This window comes from Cricetulus griseus, chromosome 2, assembly GCF_003668045.3.
Source record: "Cricetulus griseus strain 17A/GY chromosome 2, alternate assembly CriGri-PICRH-1.0, whole genome shotgun sequence".
In the NCBI taxonomy this organism is placed as follows: Eukaryota; Metazoa; Chordata; class Mammalia; order Rodentia; family Cricetidae; genus Cricetulus; species Cricetulus griseus.
In genome coordinates this window covers 25825671-25848250 of record NC_048595.1, presented here as the reverse complement: position 1 = coordinate 25848250, position 22580 = coordinate 25825671, and the positions used below count along the sequence as shown (strand labels likewise).

Below are 22580 nucleotides of genomic sequence, written 5' to 3'. Positions count from 1 at the left end.
TTATGATTTTTGATTTTTTTTTGTGATTTTTTGAGGTCTAGCCTGGTCTACATAAGTTCCAGGCTAGCCAGGGCTACATAGTGAGACATTTGTCTTTTAAAATTAAAAACAACAAAACCTGGGTGTGGTGGCACAAACCTTTAATCCCAGCATTCAGGAGGCATTTGTATATCAATCTGCTCTACATCGAGAATTCCAGGGTAGCCAAGGATACTTAGAGGGAACCCGTCTTAGAAACAAAATAAAACAAAACAAGAGCTGCACGGTGGTGGCGCATGCCTTTAATCCCAGCACTCGGAAGGCAGAGGCAGGCAGATCTTTGTGAGTTTGAGACCAGCCTGGTCTACAAGAGCTAGTTCCAGGACAGCCTCCAAAGCCACAGAGAAACCCTGACTCGAAAAAACAAAACAAAACAAAACATAACAAAACCCAAAACAAAAACAAATCAATAACAAAAACCCTCGGTAGGGATGTAGCTCAGTTGGTATAGTGCTTACCTGGCATGCATGACCCTGGGTTCCATCTCCATCACCATGTAGAATACACCTGTCATCCCAATAGTCAGGAGGCAGAGGTGGGAGAGTCAGAAGTTTTAAAATTGTCCTCAACTAGCTCTGGACAGTGGTGGCACAAACCTTTAATCCCAGCATTCAGGAGGCAGAGGCAGGTGGATCTCTGTGAGTTCAAGAACAGCTCAGCCTGGTCTGCATGGTGAGTTCCAGACTAGCCAGAGCTACCAAGTGAGACTCTCTCTCCAAAAACAAAAGGAAAACTGCTGCTATGACACTATTAATAATTATAAAGCCATTCTCAGCTACATAGCAAGTTCAAGGCCAGCTTGGGCTACAAACCATAGACTTCCGAGTTGACAGGCAACTGAGATTTTCTGTTCAGTGCCAGACTCTGCTTGCGTGCCTCCCTGGGCAGGACACAAGCTCTGCCTGCTGTGGCAATCTGGGCCTGGTGCAAAGCCATTTCTCCCTTCTCCCAGCACGTCAGCTGTTGGTTGCTAATTCTTGATGACTCAGTCACCAAAGCTGAACTCATCGAGAATCTGCTGTGTGCTTTGCTTGGCCATACAGAAGTAGATCTCTGATCTTAGCCTCTGAGGAGTTCGAAGCTTGCACCATACGTTTATCCTACTGTGCATAATAAAGGGCATGGGACAGAAGAGAGGTAGCAACTACTGTCTTGGGCTTCATGGGGAGGCCACTCTTAGTAAATATGGTCATCTTCAGTTACATAGTGAGTTTTAGGCTAGCAACAAAATATATGCACCGGAGGTGCAATTGGTAGGACAGGTGGATGGCTATTACTGTTTATGCTACTTCTTGCCCTGCGCACTTGCCGGCTGTGTTCCTCACCCCTCAGCTTCCCATTCTGTTCTCAGATGCTCTAAGTCCAGGGGTTCAGAGGAGAACTGGGATTAGACATTCCTGCAGCTGGGATGGGGTCAGCAGACTTCAGGCAGAGCTGAAGGATAGGAGATTCCACCCAGGAGTCAGCCAACCCTTCAGAGGATCCAGCCTTGTGCTTGATTCTCCTGTGACACCCAGAAGGAGAGGATGGACCTTTGTGCTAGACATCCCTGTGCCAGTTAAATAGAGAGCTTGGGGGAATGGAATGCTAAGTTGTAGATTCCGTGGCAGGAATACGTGACTGGTTGGCTAGGTTGGAAGTTGAAAAGGCCATGGACTTGGCCTGGTATAGAATCCCATGTCCATTGGACCCCAGTTGGGACTTGGCTCTTGCCTCTCATTCTCTGGTGGCCATGGCTGGCTAAAGTCTGGCAACACCTTGGAGGCTAGAGTAAGTCACACACAAGTGAAAGAAGGTGCTATGGTGTTCATGTTAGAATAGACACAAGAATGGAGACCGATGCACCTTGTCTTGGTTTGATCAATTAGCCACTTGTACTATGTAAGGGGGCAAGTTCCATTGTCCCCATTTTACAGATGAGAACATTGAAACCCAGGTAGAGAAAACAAGGTATTTCTGGTTCAGCTAAGGTAGCATAGGTGCAGATATATAGCTGTCTTTGTCCTTCCAGTTCCCAGTTTGAGGTTGTTGAGCTTTTTCTTATGCATCTCTGGAGAGGGAAGAGAAACTGCCATTTATGGCTACAGAGGACCCTGGAGGTCTGTGAACCAGAGGCTCTAATTCCCTCAGGTCCACCATTTTGAGGCACCAGGGCTGCTCTGCTGTGTGTTGCACGCTCGAGATGTGGGAGGTCTTCAAAGGCTTCCTAGGCCAGCACATCCTTGCATAAACACGAGAGTTTCCACAGGACCCATTTCTGATCCACCAGGCATGGTTCCGGTCTCTGCCCAAGGCTGTCTGAGAAATCCTCTTTAAGAGGCCCATGTTTAGTCCTCACATTTAAATGGCTTTCCCTTCATCTCTAGGCAGCTCATGGCACTGTCCTGGACATCTTACCTGCATTACTTTAATCCTGTGACATCACAGACCTGAGGGAGAGACTGTTTTTGCCCCCATTTGAACACAGGGTGGCCTGTGAGAGAGGAAGGCAATTCATTAAGGCTATGTTTACTGAACTGGTGGACCTGAACTATAAACCCAGATGGCTTAGCACAAAACTTAGAAAAAACACTCTCTGTCACTAGCCACTCCTGGACAGAGCCTCAGAGGAATTCTGGTCCTGCGATGACTCCTCTCAGCAGGAGGAGGGTCCCAAACTAGGGCTCTTGGACACCTGAGGAGTGGGGGTGGGGTTGGGGGTGGACATGCCTGAGAGTAGATGGACTGGAATGAGTTAGCCATGAGGGACAAGGTTGGTTAGTGTGGTTGTATCTCAGAGAGCTTTTGGAAGCTCTGGAGAAGGAAGAGAAAGCTCACACTTGGTTTGCAGGGTTTCTTGGCTCCATGGCCCTAACTAGAGAAGGTGCTGGGGTCCAACAAGTTTGAGTGACAAGACCTACTCAGGGCTGGTAGTGGACACTGAGCCTCCTCCCAGGCTGGTCTGTCTCTGTAACGTTACAAGGGCCCCCACCTTTCCTTCTGTCTTCTCTACCATTCCCTTCCCAAAAGAGCACATCTGGGTAATAGCAAGCCAGAAGAGCAGAGCTGTGTTTAGGATTTTGGATACTGATCTTTCTGAGCTCTCCAAAGCCTTTGGAAGGAAAGGTGTGGAGGTCCTTTCTGTGGGGTTCTGTGTGCAGGAGAGTGGGCAAAGGCAGCAGGGAAACCTGCTAGTGCCAGGCATTCTAGATCACAGACTGCTGAAGCAACGAGACAGGCCTCGTCATGGCCCCTTTGGAGGGGATGCTTTACCACTGGAAGATGTACCATAAAAATTCAATGGATGCAGAGAGTCATTGCAAACACCCATGAGTGCTATGGGGCAGCAGAACAGGGTGATGTAGAGTGACCCCAGGGAGGATAAGGTTGGACTTTAGTTAGTGAGTGGTCAGGGAAGGCCTGTCTGAACTGAGCCCCGAAAGATGAGACAGAGGAAGCCCTGGGAATATCTGGGGCAGAGTGTTCTGGCAGCAAGAACATCAAGTGCGGAGCCCCCTGAGGTGGGATTTTCAAAGAGATTATAATAGGTGGTATGGGTTATTCACAGGCTTGCATGAGCCCCGTCTGATGGGTCAGGAGATGCATTTAGACTCGGCCCTGCTGAAATGTCTTGAGTATTTTGAAAGCGCAAGCCCATTTTCTGCAGCCTTCTTGCCCCGAGCTCCCAGGAAGAGTTGATTAAATTAAGTAATGAAGGTAAGGGAGTATGTCTGTCAGCTTCCTTCCTTTCATTCTGTTCCTCCTCCTCCATTTCCTGTGGCAGAGAAGGTGGGAGAGGCATTTTCCTTGGATTCTTGAGGGCTGGGGTTGGGCCTTGGGGCTGGATTGAGGGAAGCCAGGGAGCAGGGCATCCACCTAGTAACAGAAATGTTGACAAAAGTATCAAAGCTCAACTACAGTCTGATTGATCAAGGGGGCTTGGATGAAAGTGGATGCAAGCAGAGATGGGCAAAGATAAATAACTGTGGAATCTGAGTTGTGGGCCAGGGGTTCTGTGTGACAGTTCAGTGGTTCCCCCATTCCCAGTGGGCATACATCCCTAGACATCTGAGCTGCCATCAGGTCCATGGGCGGTGGAGGGCTAAACAGGGAAACAGGTACAGTTAACACAGAGAAAGGGGATGGTTAGGCAAAACCTGAAGCTAGGGCTCCCAACAGCACACATGGTTCAGTCACAGGCATGGAAGAATCCAGGCTCCCAGCAACAAAACAAACCCTGGGACTCACCTGCTGGGAAATCTGTTATATTGAAACCAGCAGGAAGACGACCTCAGGGGCCCCCATGGGAATGGATAATGCTGCCCTCCTGTTAAAGAGCCTCAACGTCTTTTTGCTATCTGGACCATCCTGTCTAGCTGTAGTTCTCCCAGCAGCTTCTTGAAGGAAGCAATGAATCAGCTAATATTTAATTTTTGAAACCTCCATCTTCACCTAAGACATCACTTGTGTTGGTCTCTGAGACACTGGTTTTTCCTGAGCACATCTGGATCCCTGGTCCCCAGATGTGGACTGCCAAAAACAACTGGTCTCTTCTCCAGCAGGCTACCAGTGGCTTTTGATGGTTGTCTCAGAGAGAGTAAATGACCTCCTCAAGGTCATACTGTAAACTGGTGAAGCGAGGAAGAAAAATAAAACCACACATAGCGATAGCCACTTGTATGGAATGTTTACTTCGTTAGCCACAATGGTAAGGGGTTCATGTGATTTACTACTATTAAGCATGTCATTAGCACTTCCGTGACGACTCTAATGTCCCCATTTTATTGATGAGAAAATGGTGTAAGAGCCATAAATCACTGGCCCCTGTACACACAGTTAGTGCATAGAAAGGGATTTGAACCTAGATAGTGAGATGGCAGACCCACACCAATGACTGCTTTGATCTTGGGGTGGAGGTGGGGGGGGGTTGCATCTGGGAGTCACCTAGGTCTCAAGAAAGGAGTATCCACTGCTTTGGCTGGGCAGGGCCCTGGGGCAAAGGAGGAAGTACCCTGACTTCTGCAGCACTTTTCCTTCTCCCATTTCCCATTCTTTTTCTGGAAGGTAATTGCTTGGGGCAGTGACAACCTCCTGGCGAATTACACAGCTGCCTTCCCAGTGAGATTTGTAACAACAACCTCGCCAGCCTGGCAGCCCCCAGCAAGTTCCGGTTTAAGAAACTAATTGCTGGATTGTGTAGTTGGTGCTAAATTGGGTAATTTCTTGGTGACGGCATCTGTGCCACTTCTTCCATTCCCAGATAGATTTGAGGTTTCACAGAAGAGCCTGTCACACACAGCACCCTCCCAGAATCCCTCACTTTCCACTTCCCAGCCAGCCATAGGTAACCATGGAAGTGGCTCCCTCCCAGGTTCACCATCTGGGTAGCTGTCTGTGACATGGGATGGGAAAGGTGACTTGATGTGTTAAAACAGAGAAAGCAGGACTGGGGATGTGCCTCAGTTGGTAGAGGTGTTTGCCTAGCCAAAACCTGGTGGTTTGGTCCCCAGCACTGCATAAACCTGAGAGTGCAGGCATGCCTCTAATCCCAGCACTCAGAGGTAGAGGCAAGATCAGATTCAAGGTTTGATACATTGTGAGTTAGAGACCAGAGAGAGAGAGAGAGAGAGAGAGAGAGAGAGAGAGAGAGAGAGAGAACACCAATTTACCAACTTGAGGAAGTTTCATTTATTCTCCATTTGACCTTGGACTTGGTATAAAGTTACACTCCCCACAGGGGAAAATATTAACTGAGGCTCTCCTTAGCTCTGTGGTATGCATGAAGTCTTTTTTATTTGTTTGATTGCTTAATACCTGTTACTTTCAAATGACATTTCATAAGCTCACCTTCTCTGGGCTAATAGCAGGGGCAGTAGCCAAGCCATCAGTCTATGGAGTTGGGCAATGCAGGCTTTGCTATCAGCTTTCAGTGTGATTTTGGGTCGGCGCAGGCCTCAGTTTCTTTTTCTTTAGATGGAAGTGTGTGAAAGAATGATGGGCTAGTTTTGGGAATCAAATAAAATGCCTTTAAGTGAGAGGACTTTGTTCTTTAAAGACACACATTCAGTCCACAAATACCTACTACGTGCCAAACATTGTGCCTGGGGGCCGGGGGGAGGGGGGATACACTGAAGATAGTCAGAATTCCTGCATGGACTTCACAGTCTATCAGGAGGGACAGACAGTCACAGAATCACACAGATTTAGAATGCTAACTAGATAAGAGCAGGGTACATGATGCCTTGAGAGCAAACAGCAGGGGGATCTGACCTAGTCAGGGAGGCCAGAGAAAGCTTCCCCGAAGAAGCAACAACTGGGCTGAGATCTGAAGGGCACACAGAAGTCAGCAAGGCAGCGGTGGGTGGGACAGGGAGCAGGCCCCATGATGTGAGGGATCATGGAACAGAAAAAAGGCTGGCTTGGCCGAAGCAGAGTGAGCAAGCAAGGGGGGGGGGGCAAGGATGCTGGGAAGGCAGGGAGGGACAGGTGTGCAGGCTTGGTTGGCTGGGTTAAGATGCCAGTCCGAGGACACTGGGGTGAGGCGTTGGAAACGACCTCCACGTGATAATTCAGGTTACCAGAACAGGGAGACTGGTTAGGAGCCTGCTGCATATGTCCCAGCAGAAGGTGATGTTTGAGGTGCAGCTGGATTTTGTAGCTCTGCTTTCTGCCGCAAACGCAGAAAATCTGGCCAACGGTGGTTTAAAATAGTTTGTTCCTTATCATATGTAGGCCTGGAGAAAGGCAACCGCTTGTGTTGGTTCCGTGGCTCGATGGTGTCAGGCCTCACATCTCTGCCATGATCTAAGCCTTTCTCTCACAGTGAGCTGGATACCCTAGATCTGGCCATCATTGTCTTATTCCGGCCCGAAAGCAGGAGGGGAAGGATGACCCCTGCAAGCCCTGCTCCTTGTCACAAAGGCAGAAGCCCATCCCTTTGGTCATAGAGGCAGACTTTTTCCCAGGGACCTCATATTTTTGTGTATAAATCATTAGCCACAATGGAATGGCCTGGTCTCATCACTAGGGAGACTGGGAAGGGAAAAGGGGTTTGGGAATCAGTCTTTGCTACTCAGCCAACAGTGATTGGTGGGTATGGAACTAAGTGGGCACAGCTATTTTTAGGAAGCAAAATCCATAGGAAGTGATGATGGATTGGACGATGAGGCCTCTCCTCGCTTGCTTTTCCTTCCCATTCATTGTATTTAGTGATGAGGTGGGGGCTGAGGCTGGAGACATGGAGTCTGAAGAATAGTTCCCAGGAGGAAGCCAGTTCATAATTCAATCTTTCCTTTAAAACTGGGTGTGGTGGCACATGAATGCAATCCCACAATTCTAGAGGCAGAGGCAGGAGGATCAGAAATTCAAGGTCATTTTTTGCTGTACAAGGAATTTAGAGCTGGCTTGGGTTACTTGAGATTCCATTTGCTTTTTCTTTAGGAAATACAGGAATGGACTATCCCCTTCCTTCAGTGACTTGTATTTAGTTATATTATTTGCTGTTTGTATGTGAAGGTTTGGTGGGTTTTCTTGAACACCTGTAGTCCCAATACTCAAGAGGCTGAGTGAGGAGGGCCTCCTTGCTTAGGCTATGCAGTGAGATCCTGTCTCAACAAAAAAAGAAAAAAACAGTATGGGCTAGAGAGATGGCTCAGTGGTTAAGAGCCAGTAGTGCTCTGGCAGGGGACCCAAGTTCAATTCCTAACACCCTATAGGGTGGCTCACAGCCACCTGTAACTCCAGCCTTGGCTGAGAGGCCTCTGGCCTCTGTGGCCATCAATAATTACATTTGAATACCCCACACAGACATAAACATATACATAATCGAAAATAACATATCTTTAAAAGTAGAAAACAATGAATAAAGGTGTTACATTAGAGATTACACTGTGTAATCTTTGGGGGGGTTAAAATTTAATTTTATAATTTGCTTATTTAGTGTGTGCCCAAATGTCCTGAGGCACATGTGGAGGTCAAAGGTCAACTGTTGGCAATCTGTTTTCTCCTTCCCTTTTGTGGGTTGTCAGGCTTGGCTGCAAGTGCTTTTCTACCCACTGAGCCATCTATCTCACCAGCCCCGACCTCCCAGAGGTTTAAAATGGTTGCTTATGTATTGTGTCATCCGATATTCACTGAAGTCCTGCATGACATGTGAACAGGTGTTATTAGGCTTAGAAGACCATACCATTTGTCTGACACCACAGACCTGGTCCTGGGGCTTTGTTTTATTCCTAGACAGTTCTTTCCTGTAGGGCACTGGTGCTAGGGGGTCTGTCTGAAGAGGGGTGATGGTCCCAGTCTAGAGCTATGGGAACATGAGAATCAGATTTGGGAAGAGCTGCATGGGGTGGCTCACACCTGTAATCTCATCACTTGGGGAGGGGGGAGGGGGATGCGGCAAGATCAGGAATTCAAGGTCATCCTTGGCTATAGAAGGAGTCCTAGGCCGGCCTGGGATATTGAAACCTTTCTCAAAAAGCAAGACAAAGAGGGCTGGAGAGACAACTCAGTGGTTAAGAACATTTGCTGGAAACTGGGTTCGTTTCTCACACCCATATGGTGGCTCACAATCTCCAGTTCCAGGGGATTTGGCAACTTCTTCTGACCTTGGCAGGCACCAGGCACATGGGTGATGCACATGCATACATGATGGCAAAACACTCATACACATACAATAAATAAATCCTAAAAAAACCAAAACAAAACAGTTTGATGGCAGCCCAGCAGCTTGGTGGCCGCAGGTGTGGGAAAGCTGGTGGAAGGGACATCTGTGAACATCCACCATTGGGAAGTTCACTGTGAGGTTCCAGTGTGGTGTGACCATAGACAAGGTAAATGGGATGGCTCGGGGTTGAGCCAAGGTGGCCTTTGTGCTGTGAGTCTCCGGTCTATGTCCTTGGGGCAGCAAAAGGAATATGCAATGGACATCATCCCATCATCCCAGGAGGGAGATGCTTCTGAATGCTTGCTACAAGAACTCCTCAAGCCATCTTGGTCTGAACTCCTCTCCGTTATCCTAGCAGAAAGGCGAAAAAGGAGAATTGCCATAGAGCCAGCCTCTTGGTATCAGTAAGGTCACCCCTGTGTCCCTCTTGGCAAGAACCAATTGCTCCTTTGGTCCAGGCCCTGGAGCTGGGAGCTGCACATGTCTAAATCTTTCCTCTGTGGAAGATTTCCTACCAACTTCACAATCTTCTTCATTGTGTCATCTTGCTCAGGGCCAGGAAGTTCTTCCTGATGTCTGATTGTGTCTCTTTCACTATATTAATCATGTCCACAAAGCTAGCTTTTCCTTCTGACATCCCCGTGTCTAATAATGGCTTCATTAGTCCTTCCAGTCACGGCTGCCGCAAACTTCAGAGTCGTCTTCCCCTCTGACTCTCTTTCTCTCTCTCTTCCAGTATTTGCCAAATCCTAACCTCTTTCTGGAACTTTCCCAGGTCATCCATTAGAATGTGATGTTGTGTTCTTTGTCTATCTTGTACCCACCATTTTTTCCACTTTGAATTATCCCATACCCAACCTTCATCTAACCCATATTGTACTTCAAATACCCCTTTCTCCGGGAAGCCTTCCTTGATTTTTTTCTCTTCCAAATGCGGCCTAGTTGTTAATCCAGGCTAGCCTAGCATTTTGTCATCTCTCTGCAGCACAACCACCTCAGCATCCACACAGTTGAACACTCGCGTAGGACAGGCTCAAGTTAGAGGTGGCTGGACCTGTTTTTCACCTTGCTGATAGTTGGGGAAGATGGGGAGTGAAGCAAACATTTCAATGCAGCATGCTTGCAGCTTCCTGGGGGCACCCAGAGTGTCATAAAGGCCCAAATGAGAGGCATAACCCAGAATAGAGAGTACAGAAAGTCTCCATGGGAAGGTGAGGCTTCATATGAGTAAGTGTTAGCCAGGGGGAGAGCTTGAGGGTAGATGAGAAGCAATTCAAGGAGGAAGTCAGCTTGTGCCAGAATATAGGATCCCGGTAATTCTGTCCTGTGAGACTTCAGACCCTTAAGGACAGGGGCCATACCTAAATGACCTCAGTCCAGTTCTCATTCAGTCTGCCTTGCGGTAGGTGCTCTACAAATGTCTGTGGAGTGCAGCCATCTTTAAGGGCAATGAAAATGCCGTAGCTGAACACCATGGACAGATCACACAGACACCTGCAATTGGAGGTAGTCCAACCTGTGAGTTCATTTGCATACATTTGCATAATGAAGCCAACTTCATTTCCCTGAGGGTCTGAAGCCTCTGCATCGTGGGGGATCCAGCCAGTCCTAGTTTGGGGGGTTGGGAAAGAACATTGTCAGGCCAGAGACCTGCCCTGAAGACTCCAGGAGAAACCTCATTCCTTCTTTACTGATACTTCTTTCTTGCCCGTCAGGAGCCAGTGGTCCTGCGCCTGCTGAAGTTAGGATTCTGCCTGGTGGTGGGGATTCTGACACCAAGGATGGGACACCCCGGATGGTGAGTATTAGGAAATTTGGGAAATGGGGGTTATATTCAGAGTCTCAAACTCAGATACTTGATTCGAAGTGACACAATCCATTTACTGGCTTTTCCATCTCCCCATTTTGAGCTCCATTTTCTCATGGTAAGTGTGGAAAATGTCTACATGACAGGATTTTCCATCAGCTTAGAGACTGTGAGGTGTGCACAGTAACGGGTGCATCACTAGTGTTAGGGAAATTGGAGAGATGAGCTGCGGCCAGGGTCTGGAAGAAGCCAGAAGCAGAGTGGGTGCAGGGAGTCGGTGTGGGGAGGCAGGCAGAGTGAGTATTAGGAGGTGCTTCTGTCTGGAGTCTTTGAGACTGTCATCTCCTAGTCAGCAGATGGCCCAGGAGCTGGTCTGGGGTGGGGGAGGGCTCCGTCTGCCAGGTCCTCTGTCCCTGTCCCTCCTGCTGTCACCTCCTCCTGCCTTAGCTCCTGTCCTGGCAGCTCCTGGAGTCCTGATTGGAGGCAACTCTTGCTGAGAGCTGACCTCTCTTGTCCGGTAGCCTTGACAAGCCTGGGATGGGGGCCAGAGACATTGGTTCCACAATGGCTTCTCCACTGGCTCCCAGCCTCACCGACCCACTGTTCCTGGGAGGAAGAACTCCTGGGTTCCAGTCTCAGTCTAGTGGTCACATGTTGTCTGGTCTAGCCATCAGTCCTTCTCTGGAGTCTTTCTTCCTTCCACGATGTCCTCCATGGAGAGGAAGTGTGGCAAAGGGTAACAGGCAAGGGGCGGGCAGGGAACGACTCCAGTGAGGAGCCAGCCAAGTCAGGAGGAGCCAACTCAGGTTTTCTTGCCTGTGGTATTCCTGAGAGGAGATGTGGAAGGAAACGTGTGTGTGTGTGTGTGTGTGTGTGTGTGTGTGTGTGTGTGTGTGTGTGTGTGTGTGTGTGTGTTATGGAGTGGCATGGGGATGTAGACTTGAAGTTAGTGTTCTCTTCCATCATGGTGCTGGATACGGCATAGGGTTGGGGCAGAGGGATGACTGTGAATCAATTTGCCATAGCTTAGCTTGTTAAAAGCCAGTTCACCTAATGACTGGTTTCTTTGAATATGTTGTGTGTCTGCTTGGGCCTCCTTTTGTTTTTGATAATCTAAGGATATTTAAAAGCCCATTTGGCTGAAAGCATTTCCTCTTGTGAATAAGTATTTATCAAATTTGCAGCATTGATGAATGATGGGATTATTTTGTGCCCTTGTGTCTTTGTCTATTATGACTGTTTTAAGGACTTTTCAGTCCATGTGTGGAAAGATAGTATAATTAATCACAATAAATTGGTGTGCACTACCAACAGGGATGCCACGGTGCCTAGTGAAAGATGATTTAAGGTGAAGTGGCCTGTTGTTCAGTCCAAATCCCTTTTCTCCCTATTTTCTCAGGAGGTTCCTGGGGCCTGGCCCCCAACAATATGAAGAGCCTTTGCTGAGGCCATGAGGGGTTACCATGGCGACCGAGGCAGCCATCCCCGCCCAGCCCGCTTTGCTGACCAGCAGCATATGGACGTGGGCCCAGCTGCCAGGGCCCCGTACCTGCTGGGCTCCAGGGAGGCCTTCTCCACCGAGCCCCGCTTCTGTGCCCCGAGAGCTGGCCTGGGACACCTTTCTCCAGAAGGGCCCCTGAGCCTGAGTGAGGGTCCATCATCAGTAGGCCCCGAGGGAGGCCCAGGGGGGGTGGGGGCTGGGGGAGGCAGCAGTACCTTCCCCAGGATGTACCCCGGCCAGGGCCCCTTGGACACCTGTGAAGACTGTGTGGGCCACCCACAGGGCAAGGGTGCCACCCGCCTGCCTCCAACACTCCTGGATCAATTTGAAAAGCAGCTGCCAGTTCAACAAGATGGCTTCCACACACTCCCATACCAGCGAGGTCCAGCAGGGCCTGGGCCTGGACCTGGATCTGGCCCTGCCCCTGAGGCTCGCAGCGAGAGTCCTAGCCGCATCCGGCACCTTGTTCACTCTGTGCAGAGACTCTTTGCCAAGTCCCACTCTCTGGAGGCCCCCGGGAAGCGAGACTATAATGGGCCCAAGGCTGAGGGAAGAGGTGGCTCTGGGGGAGACAGCTACCCTGGCCCAGGCTCTGGAGGCCCTCACACCTCCCACCATCACCATCACCACCACCATCACCACCACCACCAGTCCCGGCATGGCAAACGGAGCAAGAGCAAGGACCGCAAGGGGGATGGGCGACACCAGACCAAGGCCACAGGCTGGTGGAGCTCTGATGACAATTTGGACAGTGACAGTGGCTTTCTGGCGGGTGGGAGGCCCCCTGGAGAGCCTGGTGGTCCCTTCTGCATGGACGCTCCAGATGGGTCCTATCGGGACTTGAGCTTCAAGGGGCGTTCGGGCGGGTCAGAAGGCCGCTGCCTTGCCTGCACTGGCATGTCCATGTCACTGGATGGACAGTCAGTCAAGCGAAGTGCCTGGCATACCATGATGGTCAGCCAGGGCCGGGATGGATATCCAGGGCCCGGGCCAGGCAAGGGGCTCCTGGGTCCAGAGACCAAGGCCAAAGCCAGGACTTATCACTATCTGCAGGTGAGGCTTTGTGGGGTGGGGAACCATGCCCTGGGTCCTCACCAGTCTGGTCAGCTGGGGAACAGTGGGCATGGTTGGGTGGAATCCAGCTGTCCCTGGATCAGAGGTCTTGAAGGCAGGAGGCTCTGCCTCTGGCATACCCTGAGTTCCCTTTGGGATTTTACCTTACTCATTTGTACAATGAAGGGACCCCTCTAATTTGACCATGAATGCCAATACCAGGAAGACTTCTTGACCTTCTGGTTTGGATAAGATGTTCTCACCTCTGTCTTCTGGGGTTGAAGGCAATGTGTGGTTAAGGTAAGGCAGGGGATGGGACAGAGTGCTACTAGCAATGGTACTGCCTTGGAGCTGGGAGCTTGGCAGTTGGAGAGATTTTCTTCCTGCCCCAAGCCCTTCCCTAGACCTTTTATACTCAAATCCAGTTGGTCCAGTTACTGGAATATGAAGATCAGTTTCCAGAACATGCCTCTATTTGGGTTTGTCATTCTGGGTTATAGTGTGGGGGGACAGTCTAGGAAATTATGGAGGAACCTGGAGGCATGCATTTTGGCCATTTTCCAAGGCAAGTGACGTATTGGAGTTTGATTCCTGTTGTCATTCAGACAGGGCTTCTTAAGAGTGGATAGCCAAGAGTGATGGCTTTGGAGTTTTCCCATACTGTCCCATGTAACCTTGTGGTCCTTTTGCCATGGTTAGGAGCTCTGACTCCTTTCCTTGGGTTTTCATGCTAGCTTCATCCAGCCCGAACTGATTTAGTCAGTGCTCCTGTCATTTTAGGAGGAAAAGTCAACACAAGTGTTGGCGATCCAACAGATTTAGGGTTATCTCTAAAGTTCACATGGCTCCTAGGTTGTTAGTCCACATCCGTTCATTCAATGAGTATGTCCTTGATACAGTGATCAGGACCCCTGCTGCGGAGAGCTCACAGTTCCTAGGGAATAGACCAGGAAGCAGATGGTAAGCTGTGTGATAGAAGAGAATCCTGGGTCCCATGGGAACAGAGGAGGCTCCTCGCTCACCTGTGGGTGGTGGCTAGCAGTGGCTGGGGGAAGCCTCTGTGAGGAATGTCTCCTGAGCTGACTCTCTGTGGAGGGGTTGGAATTAGCCAAGTGCAGACTGAAGGTGTTCCAGGAAGATCGTCAGAAGGCATGGAGAGGCAAGCTTGCACAAGCCTGTGGGGTGACATTGGCCTGGCTTGTTAGTTGTACACACTCTCCTGGGGGAGTCCATGAAAGCCCAAGAGAGCAAATAGGACTATTGCAAAAACAGGATGAGACAGCTGGGATTTGAGATGTGTAGGTTAGCTTCAGATTGCTCCCTCCCTGGGTGGGGAGGTGCTCTAGGCTGAGAACTGAAGAACAGGGGAGGAAACACTCAGCCTTCCTCCCTGTAAGCCGGCCAGCCACCATTTTGCTGCTCCCTGCTGCTTCTCCAGGGCTGTCCTGACTTCCCTGGGGGCTTCCTTTTTAACATGCACCTCACAGTGTCCTGCAGAGGAGCAGAGAGCTCTGCGGTGGCTGTGGAGTAGGAGCCCTGCAGTGTGGCAGTGTGCGCCCTGGCCTCCCATTTGCTGGCCTCCTGCCACTCCTCTCTGTAGAGGATGGGGGTGGGGATGGTTCCCAGAGCCTGAGGTTCCAGAGCATCCTATCAGGATGGGGGTTCACCCATTTGTGGGTGAACTAAAGACTGCAAGGACCTTCCAAGACAGCCTAGGGCTTCTCTGGCACAGAAGCAGGGGAGGTTGGCTCTATGTGACCTGGTGTCTTCATTGGGATGTTCCCCTCCTCTTTTTTTGTTTTGTTTTGTTTTTCGAGACAGGGTTTCTCTGTGTAGCTTTGGAGCCTATCCTGGCACTCACTCTGGAGACCAGGCTGGCCTCGAACTCACAGAGATCTGCCTGCCTCTGCCTCCTGAGTGCTGGGATTAAAGGTGTGAGCCACCAACACCTGGCCTCTTTTTTTTTTTTTTTCAAGATAGGGTCTCATGTAGCCCAGGGTGGCCTTCAACTAGCTGTGTAGCCCAGGCTATCTCCAAAGTGCAGCAATACATCATCACGCTCACCTTCCCACCCCTTTAATGAAGCCCAGATTCTCTCAGAGGACACTGTGAGTCTATCCTGGATCCCTACTTCCCCCTCAGAGCTTCATTCATCTCTTTTCTGTTTCCATCTCCCTTCTGATGGCGCCCTGGCTTCTCACTGAGCCTGCTCCCTTATAAGGGTATCTATCTCCCTCTGCCTCCACTAGCTTTGCCCTTCCCTCAGCCTTGCTCCTTCTTGGAGCCCTGTTTAACTTCTTCCTTCCGCATGTGCTTTCAGTCCTTGCTGCCTCCCCCAGCCTTCTCCCCTTATACCTCATTCTTCACAGCTGTAGGTGACCATCATGGACTCCAACTCATGCTGGGTTGGTCCCTCCTCCACAGGGCTCCTCAGCCCCTCCATCCCTCTACTGCTCCTGTAGTTAAAGCCCATCTTTTTTTTTTTTTTTTTTTTGTTTTTTTTTTTGTTTTCGAGACAGGGTTTCTCTGTGGCTTTGGAGGCTGTCCTGGAACTAGCTCTTATAGACCAGGCTGGTCTCGAACTCACAGAGATCCGCCTGCCTCTGCCTCCCGAGTGCGTTAAAGCCCATCTTAACGGGCTCTTTTTTTTTTTATCCTAAAACGTTTCTCCAAATCCTCCACCCCTACCACTAACTGTCATCCTTAAGTCTGTAGAACATAGATGCCTTTCCTCGCTTCCCTTCGCTTCTTACCACAGTCAGATGCCCACATCCTCCCCTTGAAAGTGCCCTGGGTGCGGTGGTCACCAGTGGTCTCTGGGCAGCAGTCCCCAATAGTGCCTTCAATGCCTATAATAATAGCCACCATTTACTGAGTGGTTCCTGCCTGCTAGGCACTCTGTGCTGCTTGTTTAGCTTTCCCACCAACAGTTCTGATGTAGGTATAATTACTTTTACCAATTTACAGACCAGGAAACTGATGCTTGGAGCTTAATTAGCTTTGCTCCAGTTCACCTAGCCAGCAAGCGACAGGGCCAGCATTTGCACCGGGCCTCCTAACTCCAGAGCACAAGTTACTAACCTTGGAGAGCAATGTGGCATTTGACATAATTGACTCCTTTTCTTCTTGAAATGTCTTGTTTCTGTGACATGGCATTCTCCTGACTCCCTCCTACCCCTCTGCCCACTCCTTCTCAGGTGACTTCACCGTCCCCCTTTCCTTTCTTTGCAGTCCTGTTTAAAATGTCAGTGGGTCTATCCTTAGTTCCTTCCCTCTCCCCCCTCCCCCCGGGGTGTCTCCTTTACTCCTGGGTATCTGGCTGCTGCCCTTGATTTCTGCATGTCTGCCTCTAACCCATCTCCACCAGTAACCCCCAAGGCTAAGCATAACAGACACCTTAGTTCTAGGCCAATCTCAGGGTACTCAACACTGAACCTTGTCACCTCTTCCCAGATTGGGTTGTCTGGGGTTCTGTGGCTCAGCGAAGGATAGTACTCCCACCCCCAAGTCCTTAGCCATCACCCTTCTCAGTCATCTTGGACTCCTCTGAGCTTCTGTTCCTTCCCCTGCTAATCAGGCTCACTGATGCTCCTTAACACCTCTCTTGTCTCCATCTCCTCCTCTCCCCTTATTCTCATTGTCTTAATTTAGGCTGCATCATCCCTTGCCTGCATAACAGCCTCAGCCTCCTAATTAGCTTCCCTCCTGCCACTTGAGCTTCTGCCTGGTCCCTGGTCTTCTGACCATCTAGCCTCGGTCTAGACTGCAGAGAGTACTGATACGCTCCCTGCCTAATACCCTCCGTGGTATGGAGAGGGACAGGGCGGGGGGGGGGCAGAGGATGGCAGTGGAAACATATTAAAAGGATGAAGAGAGGAGTGAAAGGTGACTGAGGTCAGGTGATGCTGCACATATGGCGATATGATTGACAGGCCACTCAGGCCTAAGGTCTTCAACGTCTTGGCATCTGTTAAGTCACCCTAGGCTCTTTAGATGACCTTCTATTGAGTGGTCTCTGGAGGATGATGCAGCAGCTCCCACAAGGGAGAGGAACACCCTGAGACTTCCCCTCTAGGTCCTTTGTGTATCCTCTTCAGTATGGCTTGCTCCTCAGCAGGGCAGAGCGCCTCCTACTGGCTGTGGGAGGAAGAATACCCTCTCCTCTGAGCTGACAGGTGACCCATCTGAGAGATAGAGACCCTTGTCCTTGCAGGTGCCGCAAGATGACTGGGGGGGTTACCCCACGGGTGGCAAGGACGGGGAGATCCCCTGCCGCAGGATGCGGAGCGGCAGCTACATCAAAGCCATGGGGGATGAGGAGAGTGGAGACTCAGACGGTAGCCCCAAGACGTCTCCCAAAGCACTTGCCCGCCGCTTTGCCTCCCGCCGCTCTTCCAGCGTGGACACAGCCAGGATCAAGTAAGGATGGTGGTGGTGGTGGGGTGTTGGAGACGATTCTGAGTTCCTGCAGGGACTGTCTGTAGAGGGTTTTGGATGGGTGGCTCTGCTTAGGGTTCAACAGACTAACTTGCTCTGCTCCATGTGGAGTCACAGTCTCTGTCTTAGTGTTTCTTTTGTTGGGGGAAGAGGCCTCCTACCCAAAGTCTCCTGGGCAGTCTCTCTGTCGGGGTGGGGGAGCAGCGGCTACGAAGTACAGAACCTAGTCAGAGGCCCTAATATTATCATGCCCCCTCTCCACCTCCTAACACTCCCATTCTGACTCTGACATTTGCCTTTTTCAGCTGCTGTGTCCCACCCCGGATCCATCCCCGGAGTTCCATCCCTGGCTATAGCCGTTCCCTCACAACTGGACAGGTAGGGAGTGGCCCTGAAAACATGGAGGGAAGGGTAAGAAAGGGAAGCCACCTTTTGCTCTTTCTACACTGTAATCTGAGTCTGTCCATGGAGGTAAAGCAAGCCTGGTTCTGGGGAAGCCCCAAAGCCTGCCCATGACTTCCAGACCTTCTTGGGCTTCGAATCCCCAAGAACCATCAAGTGTGCTCAAAGTGGTGAGCGTGTGTAGAAGGACACCATCGTTTCTCTGCAGCTCCCTGGCCCTCTCCAGGCCCGACTGCACCAGACTCCTAAGTGAAAAGTACGGACAGGACGGGGCAGAGGGGAAGTCTCCCAGTCTGCCATGACCTTCACTCCTTCCCTTTCAGCACCTGTTTCCTCATCTTTGAAATGATAAGAGCAAAACCAGAAGCGATGCCAAATGCTTGTAATCCCAGCACTCTGTAATCTTGGCACATGTGAGGAGGAGGTGGGCAAGATCACGAGTTCAAGGCCAACCTCAGCTACATAGTAAGACTAATCTCAAAGAAACAAAACCAAAGGGTAGTGTTAGTGCTAGGTAACTCTCAAGGGGGATTTGTGGGAGTTCAGTAGAAAATATCGTTCGACACAAGGTACTGGCCCCAGACTGATGTATAAAATCCAGTTCCAGTGCTGGAGATGTAGCTCAGTTAGGAAAGTGCCTGCCTAGCAGCCACAAAGTCCTGTGTTCGATCCCCAGTGCTTCATAAAACTGGGTGTGGTGGCACATGTCTGTCTCAGCAGACACAGCAAAAGTTCAAGGTCATCCTCAGTTACTTAGCAAGTTGGAGGCCATTCTTGTACAGGGGTACAAGAAACCCTGTCTCAAAGAGAATAAAGTGATTTCTGTACCTAAGTGTAGGCTTTCCTCTTCGTTAGATGGAGGCAATGGCAGTTTGTGTTTGAATGTAGGGGAGAGGGTTGAATAGAGGCTGGACTACTTACCATCTGAGTGACCTGGGGCAAGTTACATGACTTTTGAGCCCCTTCCTTCCCTATTTAAAAATAGGCATCATAATAGCATTCTTGGCACATAGCCAGTGCTCAATAAAGGTTAGCTATTTTTACTGTTTGCTGGGGGGTGTGGGGAGAGCAATGCAGAAAGCCATGCAGAAGACGGTCCATCGGCTCCTATTGTGAGCCTAGGCAGTCTCTCAGAAGCCCTTCCTTTGTTCCGTTTCCTGAATCGGGTTCTGATTTGGCACAGCTGTCTCTCTGCATCATGCCAGCCTCTGTTCCTAGTGCCACTAGTAAATGCCCAGTCTTCGTGTTCCTTGACCATTGGTGACAGCTAACATATTGATGACCCTTCTTCCTGGAATACTTTTCTCTGGTGGCTTTTTGGACACCACACCCCTCCACCTCCCTCCAACTGCTAATTCTTATCTGTGTCTCAGGATGTCACCGCTGGAGCTTTCCAGGGCTCTGTCCCTGCTCTGATTCCTATACCTGCTCTATAGGTGATCTCATCCTGGCTTGTGGCTTTGAATATTACTGAGAGCCTGTGGACTCCCAGATGCATAACTCCAGCCCAAAGCCTCCCTGAGATGCCAGGCATGTGCATGGACCTGTGTATTGGAGCACACTTGGATGGTTGGTGCAGACACCCCCATTCTCCTCCTCTCCTGGTCTCTGCTCCACCCAACTGCTATCGCCTTTGCAGATAATGGAGGTTTTTATTTTTCTAGGACTTATGGTCCAAAGTCAGTCTTTTTGGTCTTTCTACCGTTCCTCCCTCCTCCCCCCTCCCTCCCGAGCTGTGATTGGAAACAATGATATACTCACGTTGAGCATACACTCCATCACATAGCTATACATGAAGTCAGACTGTTCTCTCTGCTATACATGCCATATCCTTCAGTCTTTCAGCCAGTCCCATTCACAGTGTTTCAGGCTCCATCCACCCTTCACTGAATATACTGCAAGTCCCCATGGCCTTGGCTGGGGCTGTTGCCCTGCCTTCTTGTTGGTCTTCTGTGTTTGTCCTGACTCTGACTCATTCTCTGTCAGTATAGGCAGAACAATTATTTAAAAATATAACTACAGCCTTTTACCTTTCTGTTCACAGCCCTCGACTTGCTCAGAGTATCCACCCAGGGCTTTATTAGGGTTTACAAAGCCCTGTATGAGCTGGCCAGTGTTGCCTCCTGCTCATCCCCTAGCTCTGTTCCCTTCCCTTCCTCCACCACACTGCCCCCACCCCCACCTACTCCCCAGACACCAGAGTTAGATGCCAGCCTCAGGACTTCAGCATTTGTTCCTGCTTCGATGTCTCTTTCCCAGACTCTCCTGTGGACCACTCTTTGCTTTTTTTTTTTTTTTTCAGATCTTTCCCAACTGTTCTGAAATTTGAATCTAAACCTTCCAAACATTTCCTATTCCTCGCCTTCCTCCTCCCCTCTCTTCCTCCCACTTTACATTATCTAACAGTGTACATACTTGGCATATTTCTCCTGGAGGTGTGACTTAGAGTCTTTGCTTTACAGAAGAGGAGAGAGAGGCTTAAAGCACCAGAGATGCTGCCCTGTTATCTCTAATGATGCTTTTCCTCCTGAGTGGATTTTTCTCTTTAGTATTTGCCTTGAACATCTTTTTCCATCTTTGGCTTTAAAGTTTTTTGTCCCATATGTTTCAGGTATGTCTTTTTAAATATAGTTTATGACTAGATTTGCTTTTCCATCCACTTGATAGTTGTCTGAGAGTTTTGTACATTTATAGTTATTGTGATCGTTGATATGCTTGAATTTATTTCTATTGTCTTACTTTGCAAGTCTTCCATTTATCACACTGGGGTTAGTGCACGCTGGGGCGCATGTGCGGAGGTCAGATGACAACACAGAGGAAGAATTGGTTCTCTTCTTTCACTGTGTGGATGGATCCCAGGGATGGAACTTGGGTTGTCAGGTGTGGTCGCAAGCACCTTCACCCGCTAAGCCATCCTTCCCAGCTCTCTCCAGCTTTTTAGGTGATGCTTTTCTTCCTTCCCTTATGTCTGTCTGTCAGTCTGTCTTTCATTTTTGTTGTGATAGGGTCTCACTGGGTAGCCCAGGCTGGCTTTGAACTTGTGACCATCCTCCTGCCTCAGCCTTCCCGAGGGCTGATGACAGGTTTCTGTCACCACACCCAGCAGAGTTGGTGCTTTTCTGTTCCTTTGCTGCCGTCTTTGGATTGATTGAGTTTGCTTTTTTCTTCTCTCTGCCAAATCCCACGCTGGTTTGACAGTTACATATTCCATTTTATTCTTTATGGTTACTCCTGTAATTTTAATGTGCAGACTTGGCTTAGTCTGAAGCCGACAAGGTTTGCTACTCTCGCTCTGAATAATGCAAAGTCCTGAGGGTATTTTAATTTTGATGACCTCGTCCTTTTCTTTTTTAAGCAATAGAAATTCATTTGGGGCCAGGAGTGTGGTTCTAGCTCAGTGATGGAATACTTGTCCAGCATAAATGAGGCCCTGGGTCCCTCTCCCCAATGCCCACATGAAAACATCATTTTCCTGAGTCTAGATTCTGGAAATGTAGTGTTAAGGTGTCATCTACGGTACTTTCCTCTGTGGAGGGACTTGTGTTTTCGTTTTGTTTGAAGAAGAGACATTTTAGTATTTTTGTCATTATCACGTTTATTCCTTTATTATTTGTTTGTGTATGTTTGCCTGCATGTGTGCTACGGCACACACTCGGAGGCCAGAGGACAACTGGGAAGAGTCTGTGGTCTCTTTCCACCATGTGGTTTCTGAGGTCATCAGGCTTGGTGGTGGCGATCACCTTTTTCCACTGTGCCACCTCACAGTGCACGCACTCTGCCTCTCTAGTACGAGGGCCTTACACCTGCAGGAAATGTGCTGTCCCATTGCATTATATCCTAAGAATTCTTCTGTTTTGACTTGGTGAACCATGTTTTTATTTTAGTGTGTGCATGTCTGTCCTTAGATGTGTGCATGTGGAGGTCAGAGGATAGCGTGTGGGAGTCAGTTCTTTCTATCATGTGGGTTCCAGAGATTGAACTCAAGTCATCAGGCTTGGTGACAGGCTCCTTCACCTGCTGAGCCATTGTCAGCCCCCAGAACTCTCTTAACTTTTTTTTTTTTTTTAAAGAAACAATTTTTTTTTTGTTGTTGTGATTGTTGCTTGTTTTTTTCAAGACAGCATTTCTCTGTCCCGAACTGTCATGGAACTTACTTTGTAGACCAGGCTGGCCTCAAACTCAGAGATCTGAATGCCTCTGCCTCCTGAGTGCTGGGATTAAAGGCGTGCGCCACCACCATCTCTCTATGTAGGTCTTGAAGTTACTATCTTCCTCCCTCAGCCTCTTGAGCAACTGGTATGAAAGGCCTGCACTCCCAGGCCCCAATAAATCACGTTGAATTTAATGGAGGGATATTTCATGAAATTTTCTTCTTTTTTTTTTTTAGGAAATTTGTTTTAATATTAAATGAAATCTTTTCCTAATCCAAGATCACAACAAAATTAATGTCCCTTGCCTTTTATTTTAGGCATATGGTCCATTTTGAGGGTGTTTGTTGGGGAGGGCATGTGACATTGGATTCTCATTTTTTGAGGGTCTACATGAGGGTCTCATGTAGCTCAGGTTGGTTTCCGATTCAGTATGTAGCTGAGGATGATTTTGAACTTCTGATACTCCTGCCCCTAGCTCTTGAGTGCTGGGTGACAGGCCTGTACCACATTGGTTGGCTCTAGGAAGTCCTGTGGATCGAGCCCTGG

The 22580-nt window shown here is 49.4% G+C and overlaps 1 protein-coding gene across 1 annotated transcript in view; it reads left to right on the top strand.

Annotated features, from left to right (window-relative positions):
• The first annotated feature begins 11940 nt into the window (after positions 1-11940).
• Dlgap3 (DLG associated protein 3) overlaps positions 11941-22580 on the top strand; it is a 40735-nt gene continuing 30095 nt past the window's right edge. The window contains exons 1-3 of the mRNA XM_027399329.2: positions 11941-13044; positions 17258-17463; positions 17787-17859. Coding sequence (XP_027255130.1) covers positions 11941-13044; positions 17258-17463; positions 17787-17859 — 1383 coding nt within the window. The remainder of the gene's footprint in view (positions 13045-17257; positions 17464-17786; positions 17860-22580) is intronic.